General features: G+C 47.0%; 1 protein-coding gene across 1 annotated transcript; it reads left to right on the top strand.

The window, feature by feature from the left end:
• Positions 1-13022: 13022 nt before the first annotated feature.
• LOC148626862 (uncharacterized) lies at positions 13023-13781 on the top strand. Its single transcript, XM_088564666.1, has one exon. It carries the CDS (start codon positions 13023-13025, stop codon positions 13779-13781), a length of 759 nt encoding a protein of 252 aa, XP_088420792.1.
• Positions 13782-14042: the final 261 nt, after the last annotated feature.

Here is a 14042-nt window from a genome sequence, read left to right as displayed (position 1 = left end):
TTGTAGTGTGATTATGACGAGGCATTGAAAAAATGCATGGTCAGAATTTGATGTTTTACATTATTTTTTTTTCAAAATTGCAATATAAATAAAATTTATATTATATTTTTACGATTTTCAGACATCTTCAACAACACACGATGGATAGGGGTGCTGATGTTTTGAATTCTAACCTGAGACTTTTGGCAGAAGAAATTCCAGAATTTTGTATGAAGTCAAGGGCTGACAACACTAGAAAGAAATATAGGGACGCATTTGATAGTTTTTGTAAATGGTGTAGTTCAAATGGATTAAACCCCTTACCTGCTACCCAGCTTATTGTAGCTTTGTATCTTAATTATTTGAGCAAAAATGTTAATTCTACGTCTAAAGTAGAAGCTTTTCTATTCCATAAGCTGGGTGCACAAAATATCAAATCATAAAAATCCATGTGATTCATTCTTATGCAATTCTGTAAAAGACGGATCAAGCAGAATTGTAGGTCATAGTATAATACATAAAAAAAAACATATAACTGTTGATATATTACAAAAATTTTTTAGATATGCTCATGATCTTAGTAACTTGAGCGATTTAAGGTTAGCGTGTATGTGTCTTGTTTGTTACGCAGGTTTTCTACGTTTCTCAGAACTAGTCAATATAAGAAAATCAGATATCCAGTTCCATCCTACTCATGCTTCGTTATATATTGAAAAAAGTAAGACTGATCAAAAACGAGAAGGTTCATCTGTACTTTTATCTAGAACAAATACTATAACTTGTCCGGTAAAACTGTTGGAAAGGTATATATGTAAAGCTAGCATAAGTATGGCAGACGAATTTATTTTTAGATCTTTAACTTTTCGTAAAAGTTCTCAATTGTATAGTTTAAGAGGAAATTGACTTTTATCATGCACTAGAGCAAGAGAACTGTTCTTAAATGCATTACAGTCTTTAGGGCTGGATAAGTCTAGATTTGGTCTTCATTCATTTCGAGCAGGGGGTACGACAGCAGCAGCCACGGCTGAAATTAGTGACAGACTGTTTAAAAAACACGGTAGATGGGCGTCCGACACAGCCAAAGATGGATATGTACATGAAAACCTTGGTGAAAAACTTTCAGTTACTCAGAACATAGGCATTTAAACTGTCTTACTTGGTCTCATCGAAAGTGTGCTACTCTTGCTAGGAGAGCTCATTTCTATAAGTGTCTAGTTTTAATTGTTTAAATAATTTATGTTCGCTTGAGCCAGGCGAACTAGAACATAAATATATTTATAAATGTTACGGTTAACGCACACAGGTTAACACGTGTTAATGTCTACAAATCATAAACATGTTTACAGGTATGACTATAATTAAGTGTACGTACTGACATGTATACCTGTAAAACAGGTATATGTTTTATTTATGAATACTTCTTTAACAACTAACACCCCTGTTGGCGGGTTCATGCAAAGCATGATCTTCTATTATAAGGTATAAATAAGGATGTTTGAAGGATGTTCGTCATTCAAAGCTTTGGCTAGTAGCACACCGGTTACACACCCCCACCACCAAAATTCCTTATCTAAAATTTTGTAAAGGTGTCTCTTGTACATAGGATCTAATTCTGTCGATTATGAAATATAACGTTTATCAGAAATTAAATTTTATGTTATGTTTTGTAGAATGTGTATTATTAATGCTGTTTTTGATGTCTGGAAAGTCAGTGTTTGGACAGGCAGTTAGTGGTGTTTGTAGGAATTTCTGAGTTAAAGAAGGACTGTATAGAATCTGAACTATTTTGGTCTCGGCGACGAGACTATTGAAATATTTTTTTTTTTTTTTTTTGCAAAATAAAAGTGTGCTACTCTGGCTAGGAGAGCTCATTTCTATAAGTGTCTAGTTATTATTGTTTAAATAATTTATGTTCGGTTGAGCCAGGCGAACTAGAACATAAGGATAAATCATTGAGCCAGGCGAACTAGAACATAAGGATAAATCATAACGATCCTTGAGTTCATGGTGACAACCTAAAACTTCTGTAGTGATGACTCCAATCTTGTAGCAACATAACATTGCTCCAGAACCCTAATTGTAAGAAGTCTAGTGTGGTACAGAAAGTCTGCAAGCTCTGGCATGTGTGATATGAAAACTCCGTACGCACGTGCTGAAGGTATGTTGCCACAGATGAAAGGAAAGTTACAAAGGAAAGGACAGTACGGAATGAATAGTCGTAACCTTTGTCGTATAGTTTGGTGAATAGGTTTCCTTTTCCGTCGATCTATAAGTGTAGGCCAAGATACGAGGCTGACTTTACAGTGTAAATGAACATATATATTGCTGATAACCAAAATAATAAATATTTCGTTTAATTTCAAAATACATGAGATTTATTAACATTTAAAAAAAAAATACATGCAGGAATCCCACCTGCCATCAGCGTGTGAAAATTGTTCGGCTTCTGATGTTGACTTTCATGGAAAAGTCTTCTTTTTTTCCAATAACATAGCTTCGTATCAAATATTATTAGGTAAAGTACTACTGACCTTCCATTTGACCCTTCGATAAAAATTGTTTCACAATCCTTAACATCCTCCATTCACGATCAAGTTGTAGTACTTAACTTATATTATCGATGCAACATTTCAAAAACATTTCAATAAAGAGTCAAACATTTTTTTTATAAACTTAAAGAGTAAAATGTTTCAAAAACGTTATCAGAATATTTTGAAAAAAAAATCAAAATGTTTTAATCAAGGGAACCAAGATTCTAGCGGAAATCAAAAGAATGCGGTGGGTTGAAATAGTCCAAAGAAGACTAAACCTGAAATTAGCTATAAACATACGTTTTATTTTTAACTTTATTGTGTAAAATATTACTGATATGATGCATTTAAGTTGTTTCCGCAACATTAATTTCGAGTTTGGGGTTCTTATGGCTGAAAACATCATATCGCACAATGAAGACCAAAATGTAGAAATGAAGACCAAAAAGACCAAACTTAAATTTTGCTATAAATATAGATTTATTTTACTTTGTGTAAAATATCAATAATATGATGCGTTTAAGTTGTTTCCATAACATATATTTCGGGTTTTGGATTTCTATGGCTGAAAATAGCGTATTGCGATTTTCATGGTAGAAATGAAGACCAAAGAAGTCCAAACCAAAAATGGCTATAAATACATATGTCTTCGATTTTTATTCGACTGCCGTATCGTTTTCAAAAATATATCGGAAAATAAGTAGACCGTGATGTATGCTAGCCTTGAATATTCACAAAATGTCTAATTCAAGAATGGTTAATGAAATTGTGCCCAGAAAGTCTAATGAAAAAAATAGGTTTATTCCCATAATTTCTAAAAAGAAAAAACTAGTTATTTAACAAACAATATGTAATATTTATTGAAAATAAGAATTTTTATCATTTTAGCCAATCACCATTAAAATTTGATTGTTTTTATAAGATTTTCAAGTTGGTCTCCCGAATTGACACCTTTGTTTTTTTCTATTATTAAATATGTCTGACATATGGACGAAGGGGATATTGGTGTGCAAACAAAGAATAAAGTGTTGCATGAATTGAACAAAAGAATAAAACACGTGGGAAAAGATTGTTGTAAAAACTTTAGTCTTTCAAAATTAAAGTAAAATATTCAATACAGTTATAACATTGTTTGACATTCTGGGAAAAACTTTGATTTACAGATTTTCAGATTCAATTTTTAATTACAGTTTCACCACTTGTACAACATATAAAAAACCATAATTTATACTTAGGCTTAAAAGTCAACAATAAAAGGAATGAAAAGCAGTAGACAAGTACCATTCTATTAAGAATTATGAGAGACTATTAAGATATATTCACATATGTACAAATGCGAAATAAAATACAAGAAGAAATATACAGCACATTTATAAAAGTTAACTATTTATATAAAAAACTAGTCCTCCTACATAACATTTTTTAGCAGGCTTTAGCAGCTAATTGACAATTAAAAATATAAATAAATTTATCGTTATCAGACAATGTATAAAACAATTCATATTTACACGCTAGTAGTGTGAAAATGACAATTCTGCCCCACATGCAGAAATCCTGCATAAAATCCCCAACCCCGACGGTCAAATGCAAACGGACGGCATCCCTATTGAGCATAGGGTAAATACAAGAATTATGTCTTTCGCACAGAGCATAAGTCAGGTCGCCCCAGAGGATAGTGGGGATGTGAATAAGGACACCTTTAAGAGAAGTGCGTCACAGATTGAAATAAATAAAGGGACGGCATCCAATAGTGAAAATATGGATCGCTTACAGGATTTATTTCTGAAGAATCAAGAAGATTTGGAGGATACCATTCCAACCCCAATCCCCCAAAAGCAGCAGCAGTGCTGCGATAACCCTAGCATGGCGCAGATGGATGAGCATACCCATATGTGTCAAAATTGCGGTGCGCAGTCCGCCAAGCCGCGATTTGAGCATCAATCAGATGGGGAGCAGAAGACCACCTGCGATTATCCACTGAAAAGGAAGAAGGGGCAGTTCTGCAAGAGCAAGCCCGGGATGGGTGGTCGCTGCTGGATGCATAGCAAGCAACCACGCCAGCAGGAGGATGAGGTCATCCCAGTTGAGGGGAAGATGGTGGTCAAAGAGACCATGAAGACCCTCCGTCAAATAGCTAAGGATGAGGGTCTGAGGGGATTCAGTAGGAAGAACAAGGAGGCCTTGGTGAAGCTCATCGAGGAGAAAACCGCCCGTAAATTTACCCGTAGGGAAGTCTTCAGCAAGAAGCAGCTGAAAGCACTCGCCAAGAATCGCGGGCTCACCAGGTACTCCCGGCTCAAGAGAGAGGATCTACTCCAGCAGGTGGAAGAGAGCATCAGAAGCGCCCCAGTCGAAGAGGAGATCAAGATCACCGATAGGCGTCAGGCACTGAATGGTGTATTTGGCACAGTCGTCATCGAACCCTTGAAATCGCATGACGTAGCTACGTTTCTCAAGGTAAGTCGAAGCACAATCTCCACCACCATCTCTGATGCTCTCACCGAAAAGAAGGGATTGAAGGTCCACTTAGTGCTTCTAGCAGAGCTGGTAAAGACCAACCCCGCGACCGGAGAAAATACCAACATCACCCCCTACTTCAGATCGGGCCTTATTACCCTCTTCGAATCCGCAGATCTCGATCTGGAGATTGCGTTCATGATGGAGAAGATCAAGGAAAATATGGCTAAATACATGCGGGAAGGGAGCGGATGGACTTTCGGACACGTTGAGAAGCTTGAGATCCACCTCAACCAATTCAAGCCTCTCAAGGGGGCTTCCTTCATACCGACCCCATCAGCACTCGCCAAAAAGAAGGGGATCATCAACGTGCAGAACGAGGATCAGGAGTGCTTCAAATGGGCTATCCTCTCCGCGCTTCATCATGAGGACGTGGATCAGAAACATGCCAATCGCCCCAGTCAGTACGTGAAGTGGGGGGATGAGCTAAAATTTGAAGGCATCGACTTCCCGGTTTCGCTCAAGGCGATCGATAAATTTGAAAGGCAGAATCCTACCATCAACGTCAACGTCTTTGGCTTCAATGGCGTAAAGAAGGGTGAAGATGAAGAAGAGGATCTCCAGGTTTACCCCCTCAAGATATCGAAAAATACAGGCCCCACCCACGTAGATCTCCTCTTCCTGACCCGTGAAGGCAAGCAGCATTATTGCTGGATCAAGAGCCTATCACCTCTTCTGACAGCGCAGGTCACGAACCACGATGAACATGCGTACTTTTGCCGAAGATGCCTCTCCCACTTCACCAGGCAGGATCTCTTGGACGATCATATGAAATATTGCAGTCAGAAGGATGCAATCAGGATCGAGATGCCGGAGGAAGGATCCGCCATAGCCTTTCACAACCACAAGAAGCAGATGAGAGTCCCATTCGCGATCTATGCGGACTTTGAATGCTTCACGGAGAAGATCGATACCTGCCAGCCCGATCCGACCAAGTCCTACACGAAGCAGTATCAGCAGCACCGACCATCAGGTTTCTGCTATCGCGTGAAGTATGCCCACGGCGACTACAAGGAATCGGTCGTCTACTGCGGGGAAGATGCGGCTAAGAAATTCGTGCAGTGCATCGAAGAGAAAGTTCAGACGATCAGCAAGATATGCAAGGAGAAGAAGTCGATGGTGATGAGCGACGAGGATAAGGAGGGTTTCGAATCAAGCACGCACTGCCACATTTGCGGGGGTGAATTGGAAGGGGATAAGGTGCGGGACCACGACCATCTCACCGGGAAGTATCGGGGCGCGGCACACAACCAGTGCAATCTAGATTTTCAGCTTCCGAAGCACGTGCCCATCCTCTTGCACAACCTGAGTGGGTACGATGCCCATCTTTTCGTGAAGGAATTCAAGGGAGGGAAGATCACCTGCATCCCCAATACGGATGAAAAATATATCAGCTTCTCGAAGCAACTAGAAGATGGTCTGGAAATGAGATTCATCGACTCGTGCAGATTCATGCTCAGCTCCCTCGAAAATTTAGCAAAGAATCTCACACCCGATAAATTCAAGGCGGTTAGGGAATGCTTTGGCGACAGGTATGAGCTGATGATTAGGAAGGGGGTCTATCCCTACGATTACGTCGATGGGCCTGCCAAGCTTGAGGAGACCCAGCTCCCACCCAAGGAAGCTTTCTTCTGCACGCAAACCGGTGAGCATATCAGCGATGAGGACTATGCGCACGCTCAGAGAGTATGGGAGGCCTTCGAGTGCAAAACCCCGCGAGATTATCACAATCTCTACCTAGAATCCGACGTGGCCATACTGGAGGATATCTTCGAGGATTTCAGGGATATCTGTCAGACTCACTATGGGCTTGATCCTGCCCACTACTTCACATCCCCAGGGCTAGCCTACGATGGCACCCTCAAAACCACCGGCGTCAGATTGGAGCTGCTCTCCGATCCAGACATGCTCCTGATGTTCGAGAAGGCAACCAGAGGGGGCGTCGCCATGATCTCCCATCGCCACGGCAAGGCTAATAATCCCTACATGACCGACTACGATATCTCATAACCCACCAAATATCTCACTTACCTCGACGCCAACAATCTCTACGGTTGGGCGATGGCACAGCCCCTTCCCACGGGAGACTTCGAGTGGATGGAGCCGGAGGAAATCGAGAAAGTCTTGGAGTATCCTGACGATCACGAGTACGGAGCCATGGTGGAATGCAATCTGGAATATCCGCAAGATCTTCACGACGCCCACAATGACTACCCTCTCGCGCCGGAAAACGTGGAAATCGACAAGGTGCGCAAGCTCGTGCCTCATCTGGGCAAGCGTGAAAAATATACCCTCCACTATCGAAATCTCAAGCTCTACTTATCGATGGGCAAGAAGCTCGTCAAAGTCCATCGCATCATAGGGTTCAGGCAATCCCCCTGGCTCAAGTCGTATATGGAGCTGAATACGAAGCTTCGAGCCGCAGCCAAGACCGACTCCGAGAAAGAATTTTTCAAGCTGATGAATAATTCGGTCTTCGGCAAGACGATGGAGAATATCCGAAAGCGCGTCGACGTCAGGCTAGTCACCACCGAGAAGCAGGCCCTGAAGCTCGTGGCCAAGCCCAACTTCGATCGCCGAGTCGTCTTCACCGAGAATCTAGCAGCCGTCCATATGAAGAAGACCAAGCTCAAGTTCGATAAGCCCGTATACCTAGGAGCGTGCATCTTGGATATCTCGAAGCTCCTGATGTACGACTTCCACTACGGATTCGTGAGGACGACGTACGGCGATAAGGCCCGGCTGCTCTTCACCGACACCGACAGCTTGGCCTACGAAATCCAGACCGCCGACTTCTACAAAGACATCGCGCCACACGTCCAGGAAAAATTCGATACGTCCAACTATCCGGCCGAGCATCCCTCCGGCATCCCTACTGGCGTGAATAAGAAGATCATCGGAAAATTCAAGGACGAGTGCGGCGGCAAGACCATGACCGAATTCGTGGGGCTCCGCGCAAAACTATACGCCTTCAAGATGGACGACGGTAAGGCTACGAAGAAGGCGAAGGGAGTCACCAAGAGCGTCATCAAGCGCAGCATCGCCTTTGATGACTACAAGCGCTGCCTTAACACCAGCAGGAGATCCATCGCCCGATGAATATCATCCGGAGCCATCTCCACCAGATCTACACGGAGCAGATCAACAAGATCGCTCTCTCCGCCAAAGACGAATTGCGCCACATCCTCCCCGACGGCATCAGCACCCTTGCCCACGGACACTATCGGATCACTCACGGCAGCAATTGAGGTAAGACCCCTCCCCTCTGCACTTAGCAGGCTCTGACGGGTGCGGATGCCCATCCCGCACCTAGCAGGCTCTGACGGACGCTGTGACGAAGCGATGGGTCAATCAGCAGATGAAAGACGGTGTGAAAGACCTCGAAGAGCTAGATTCGGAAATGAAGCAGATGCAGATGATCATCAAGCGGATGCAAAGGGAGTATGACGCATCCATCAAAGACCTTACCAAAAAGCTAATGACCGTGGAAGATGGCAAAGTCGATAAGTAAGAGTGCGTCTCGACCAATGGCGGCTTGATGACTAAGGACCTAGATATGCAAAAATATCACCTGCTAAATCTCCCTCTCCCCAAGACCGATAATGAGCCCATCACCAAAGCCCTTTACGATCGCCTGCAGGAGGATCTAGACGCATTAAGGGTCTTCGTCGAGCTGAAGCATGCATAAATCAAGACTTTCTGGTCTCCCTTGATCGAGACCGGAAAGCCTGGGGGGATCATTGCCAGTCGGACTCCTTGACCCAGGAATTGAAGGTTTTGGGATATCCTCTCCACTTGACGCGGATTTCTTTCTTCCCATTCCGGATGCGTCGGCTCAGGATTTCCTCGATGCGGAAGATATCCTGGTCGGTGCGCTGGAGCTCAGGCTCGTAAAAGGATCCCTCGATTTCCTCACCCTTATAGTCTGAGGCGATAGGTGGGCGGCTGCGTCGCTAGGGCCTGGGCGATGGTAAAGATCTCCGTCCATCGCGGAGTATATCCCTTCTCGAAGATGCCCTTCTTCTTGGTGATCCGGACCTGATCGCCGACGTCGAATCGCTGAGGCTGCATGGATGGAAGGTCTCCGTAGAGATTCCAGAAGACCTTAGACTCGTGCTCTTTCTGGCTGGCGGCGATGGGGGTCATCTTGATGGATCGATGCTTGGTGGTATTATACTGGCGGACGAGATCGTCCAGGACGGGGAGATAGGAGCACGTGGAATTGGCCGAAAAGTATTTGAATATCTTCTCCTTCATAGTACGATTCCAGCGCTCCACCACGCTTGATTTCTCTTCGTTCTCGGTGGAGTAGAGATCGACGTCGTGCTTCCGGAGCAGATCCTTCACCTCGCGATTATAAAATTCCGTGCCCTTATCGGTCCATAGCTTCTCGGGCGTGCGATCCTTGAAGACGGTCCGGAAGGCATCTCGCACCGTGGCACCTTTCTTATCCTTGAGCGGCACCAACCAGCCATACTTGGAGAAGACGTCGATGATGCTCAGAAGGTATTTGAAGCCTCGGTTATCGCGGGAGAAGGCGCTCATATCTACGAGATCGGCAGCCCAGATCTCATCCACCCCATCTACCATCACGCGACGCTTCTGAAATTTGCGCCGGACTGGCTTGTGCAGATCTTCGGCTAGCTTATCCGTCCATCGGACTTTTTTTTCCCCCACACCCAGCCCAAATCGTGCTTTGGTGCCGATGATGGGTCTGACGATACCACGCTCGAGACGCTCGCGTGCAGTGGGATTGGGGATGGCATCGAGGGAGGCTAGCATCGTCTTATCGCAGATCGAATTGCGTGCGGCCGTATCCTTGTGCTTGGCGTAGCAAAGATCGTGGCGACAGGCGGCCTCATCGACTCGATTGATGGGTCTGGACCAAGGTTTGGGGGTGCCGTCGGCATTGAGTCGCTGGCTGAGTCTGGTTCCCGGACCGGTGAAATTATGCCCCGGTAGATGCATCTCGACGGGCATCCGATTGATCATCATATTCATGAGTCCGGCGCCCCTCTCCGTCTTGATGAATTCCGACTTTCGCGCACCGCACTCGGCGCAGGTCCCCACCTTCCGCCGCCGCCGTCCGTCATCACTCGTGATCACGGCGCGATTATTCGTCTCCGTCTTCTTCTTGCACTTCAAGCAATACATTCCAATTTTATATAGATAAATGGACGTTGAAGACCTTACCTACGATGAGCCCGCCGCGAGTCGTCAGCATAACCACTTTCTCCTCCCGCAGCGATCCATCCGAGGTCTGATCATCGGGAAGTCAGACTGCGGCAAGACGACTCTGCTGAATAATCTTCTCCTGCGCGATGGATGGCTCGACTACGATCGACTCTACGTCTTCGGAAAATCAGTCCACCAGCCCATCTATCAGCTGCTGCGGCAGGCGCTGGGGAAAACATTTTCGAAAGACGATATCCGCGACCTTCTCTCCATCAAGGATAGCTATCCCCACTCTCTGGTCGACGTGGTGCAAATGATGAAGCCGCCGTCCAAGCCTAGCGGCATCGAAGCTTTCTTCTTCGAGGAGGCGAGCGACGTGCCCGATCCCCGAGAGCTCGATCCCGCCCGCAAAAATCTCATGGTCTTCGACGACTTGATGCTGAGCAAGCAGAGCAAGTGCGAGGATTACTACGTGCGCGGTCGGCATAATAACATCACTGCTTCTACCTCTGCCAAATTTACTTCAAGCTCCCGCGGCAATCGATCCGGGAGAATGCCAACTTCATATGCCTCTTCGAGCAGGATGCCAAGAATCGCGACCATATCCGCCGAGATCATTGCGGCGATCTCACCCCAGCCCAATTCGATGCCTTATGCGACCACTGCTGGTCCAAGCCTTACAGATTCATGACCATCGATCTCACGAGCCCCAAGACGAATGGGAAATATCGATGCAATCTAGACGATTTCTATCGAGTCTAAGATAAAGAATGGATCACTTGAAGGAATTTTTCCTGGAGAATCAGTTCGAGCTAGAGAAAGGTCGATCTCCATCGATCGCTGAGTTAAGGGGATACCTCTTGGATATACTCTCCAAGCCTCCCCGATGGCTGGATAGGTGCGAGGGGTGCTCTGCGGATCACTATTTTGGCCGATACGGGGAAGAGTGTGAGTGCAAACTTCTCGGCAATATTTGCCACCCCTGCATCCGCCAGCATCTGGGCGAATTTGGAAAGTGCGAGTGCCGCTGCCGCCATAGCCTTGAGGATGGCTTCTGCAATAAGTGCGGATTCACGCTCATTCGCCGCATCGATCATCAGGATTTCGAAGGAAGGACCTATAATTCCCACTCCAACCGCAAATCTAAGCCGCCGCCCGGACCCCAGTGCTGCATCAAGACCATCCGCGGCCATCAGTGCACGTATCCCTCCATATCGGACAGTGATAAGTGCAAGAGGCATTCGAAGCTTTTCCCTGAGGCATGCTGCCGGTGCGGAGTCTCGATCGCCCGCGGTAAGGCTTTGCATCACGAGGAGACTATATACGTACCCAAATTTGCCACCCTCTGGTCGGGCGTAAAAGTGAGGAAAGTGGGGAGTACGATCTCCTCAAAGGCGTGAAGCCTTTCTGCTCTTCCAAATGCATGGAGAGTGCGTAGGATCTTCGGGAATCTACGGTTTTTGCATCCCGCTGAGGCGTGATGCGCTATGGGGCGATCAATCCATCGCTTAGGGGCGTTCGTTCCATCGCTTAGGGGCGTTCGATCCATCGCCTTGGAGCGTTCGATTCATCGCTAAGGGGCGTTGGCGATGCTATAAATAAAATGACTTCATCAAGATCACTGACCCCAAGCAGCATGAGGCGCTTGCCAGGGACTTGCAGGAGACCAAGCGTAGCATCCAGGCCAGCGATATGCAGCGTCGCCTACATAAGATCGGACTCAGCCGCGATCTCTCCAAGATATTCAAGCCCGTGGACGAGACGCAAGAGGAGACCGCCTTCCAGATCACCAAAAAGATCGAAGATATCCCACTCGCTCTGCCCGCCCCGGTGCCTGCCCTTCCCCCTCCTCTCCCTGCAGCCGAGGGCGACGACGATCCGCTTGCCATCGAGCAAGCATTGAGAACCAACCTCGGTCCGCGAGCCACCCATTATCTTCAGCTCAGTATGACTCCCAAGGCCGACCATACCTTTGGATTGCGAGTGGAAGACGGCGCCATCATGATCGGGAGTCTACCCGTCACCTTCGATGGAGACGATATCCTCGTCGATGACGAGCGCTATAAGGGTACCCCCGGCCTATGGGAACTTATGGTCATGAAGCATCCCAAAGATTTCGAGGTGGATGACCTGCATACCTATGGTGATATCCTACGAGCATCCAATGCCATGTATCAAGGCAACTCTGCGCTCTCGCAGACCCCCAAGGCAAGCAAGAGTCGGAAATAGAAGGAGATCGTCTCGTACATCTATAAGCAAGATAAGTATGGGAGCGGGGTATCGACCGTCTTCCTCCCCACGTGCTTCGACCAATTGCTGGATCGTCTCGATCTTTGCGCCGCCGCCTACCAGGCCGGAAATAATGGGGTGCGCAACGAAATCGTGGCCATCCTCGACGCCATGAGGAAGTCCGGTCATATCAGCAGGGGTGAGTACGAGAAGCTGCATCGGAAGCTCCTCTAAATAAATTTACGATGCCTTTAGTAGTGAATCACGGATATCGTCGGAAGTATGCCGTCGGCGGAAGAGGCCTTTTCGATACCATCGCCAATCTTGCCGGACGGGTGCTTACCTCCTCCGCCGCCAAGACGTTGGGTAGCAAGGCCGTGAGCGCCGCCTCCAATGCAGCTTTGAAAGGCGTGGAGAAAGGTGCGAGCAAGGCGGTGGACCACGTCGTCAATCGAGTGACCCGCAAAAAGAAGCCTAAAGCACCACCCACCAAGAGGACCCCACAGCAGCAGACCCGTCTCAATAATCTCATCTTGGGCGGGGGTATCGCCACCATCCACGACTTCGTCCAGCGCTATAGATAAATATATCATGGCCGATATGCTCTCTATCACCGAAGGACTGACTTTCGATGAAAGTTTCCAGGAATATCAGGTTCACGAATACGAACCTCAAGCCGGGGCGCAGCTGAATAATGCCGGCGCAGAGATACGCATCAATATCGAGACTCAGGATCTCTTCCTCCATCCCGCCGAAAGCTATCTCTTGATCGAAGGCCGACTTCAGAAGAATGATAGCGCTGCGTATGGCGATGGCGATCTGGTATCGCTCGTCCATAACGGTGCCATGTATCTCTTTCGTAGCATCAGCTACCGACTCTCCGGCCAGCAGATCGAGCATCTCAACGACCCCGGCATCGCCACCACCATGCTAGGGATGCTGACGTATCCCGACGACTTCTCCAAATCGCAAGGCCTCAACCAGCTATGGTTCAAAGACTCCACGGCCGATGCTGAGGCAGATAACGTTGGATTCGCAGCACGTCGCGAGTATATCATCACAAAGCCAGCCAATAAGGGGTCCTTTTCCTTCTCCATCCCTCTCAAGCACGTCTTTGGCTTTGCCGAGGACTACGATAAGATCGTCTACGGATTCAAGCACGAGCTCTCCCTGGTGCGCGATTCGGATGCCAATGCCATCCTCCGAGCCGCTGCCGTCAACGACGTGGCCAAAGTAGTCTTGAGCAAGGTCCGTGGTTCGTCCCCCACGTCATCCCGTCCGACGAAAAGAGTCTGCGGCTCTATAAGACCATCCAGAGCAAGACCAAAATCGATTGCGGATTTCGCATGAGGCAGTGCGACTCCATAGCCGTGCCCCAGACCTCGCAATTTCATTGGCGCCTAGCCGCGAAAAGCGGGCGAGAAAAACCGCGATGGATCATCGTCGCCTTTCAAACCGAAAGGGACAACGACCAGCTGCATAATGCCGCCGTCTTCGACCACTGCCGATTGCGAAATATTCACGTGACCCTCAATGCGGAGCGCTATCCCGCCGTGGACTTCAATGCTGGCTTCACCCAATGCAGGGTCGCCAGGGTCTATAAGGAGGCTG

The sequence above is a fragment of the Perna viridis genome, chromosome 1, assembly GCF_037379345.1.
Source record: "Perna viridis isolate PV_CMFRI_1.1 ecotype Kerala chromosome 1, ASM3737934v1, whole genome shotgun sequence".
In the NCBI taxonomy this organism is placed as follows: domain Eukaryota; kingdom Metazoa; phylum Mollusca; class Bivalvia; order Mytilida; family Mytilidae; genus Perna; species Perna viridis.
The sequence above is the reverse complement of the archived record's forward strand: the minus strand, read 5'-3'. Positions and strand labels throughout refer to the sequence as shown.

What these genes read in the sequence shown, in the direction of transcription:
- LOC148626862 (XM_088564666.1), top strand. Translation starts at nt 13,023, where the DNA reads ATGGCCGATATGCTCTCTATCACCGAAGGACTGACTTTCGATGAAAGT.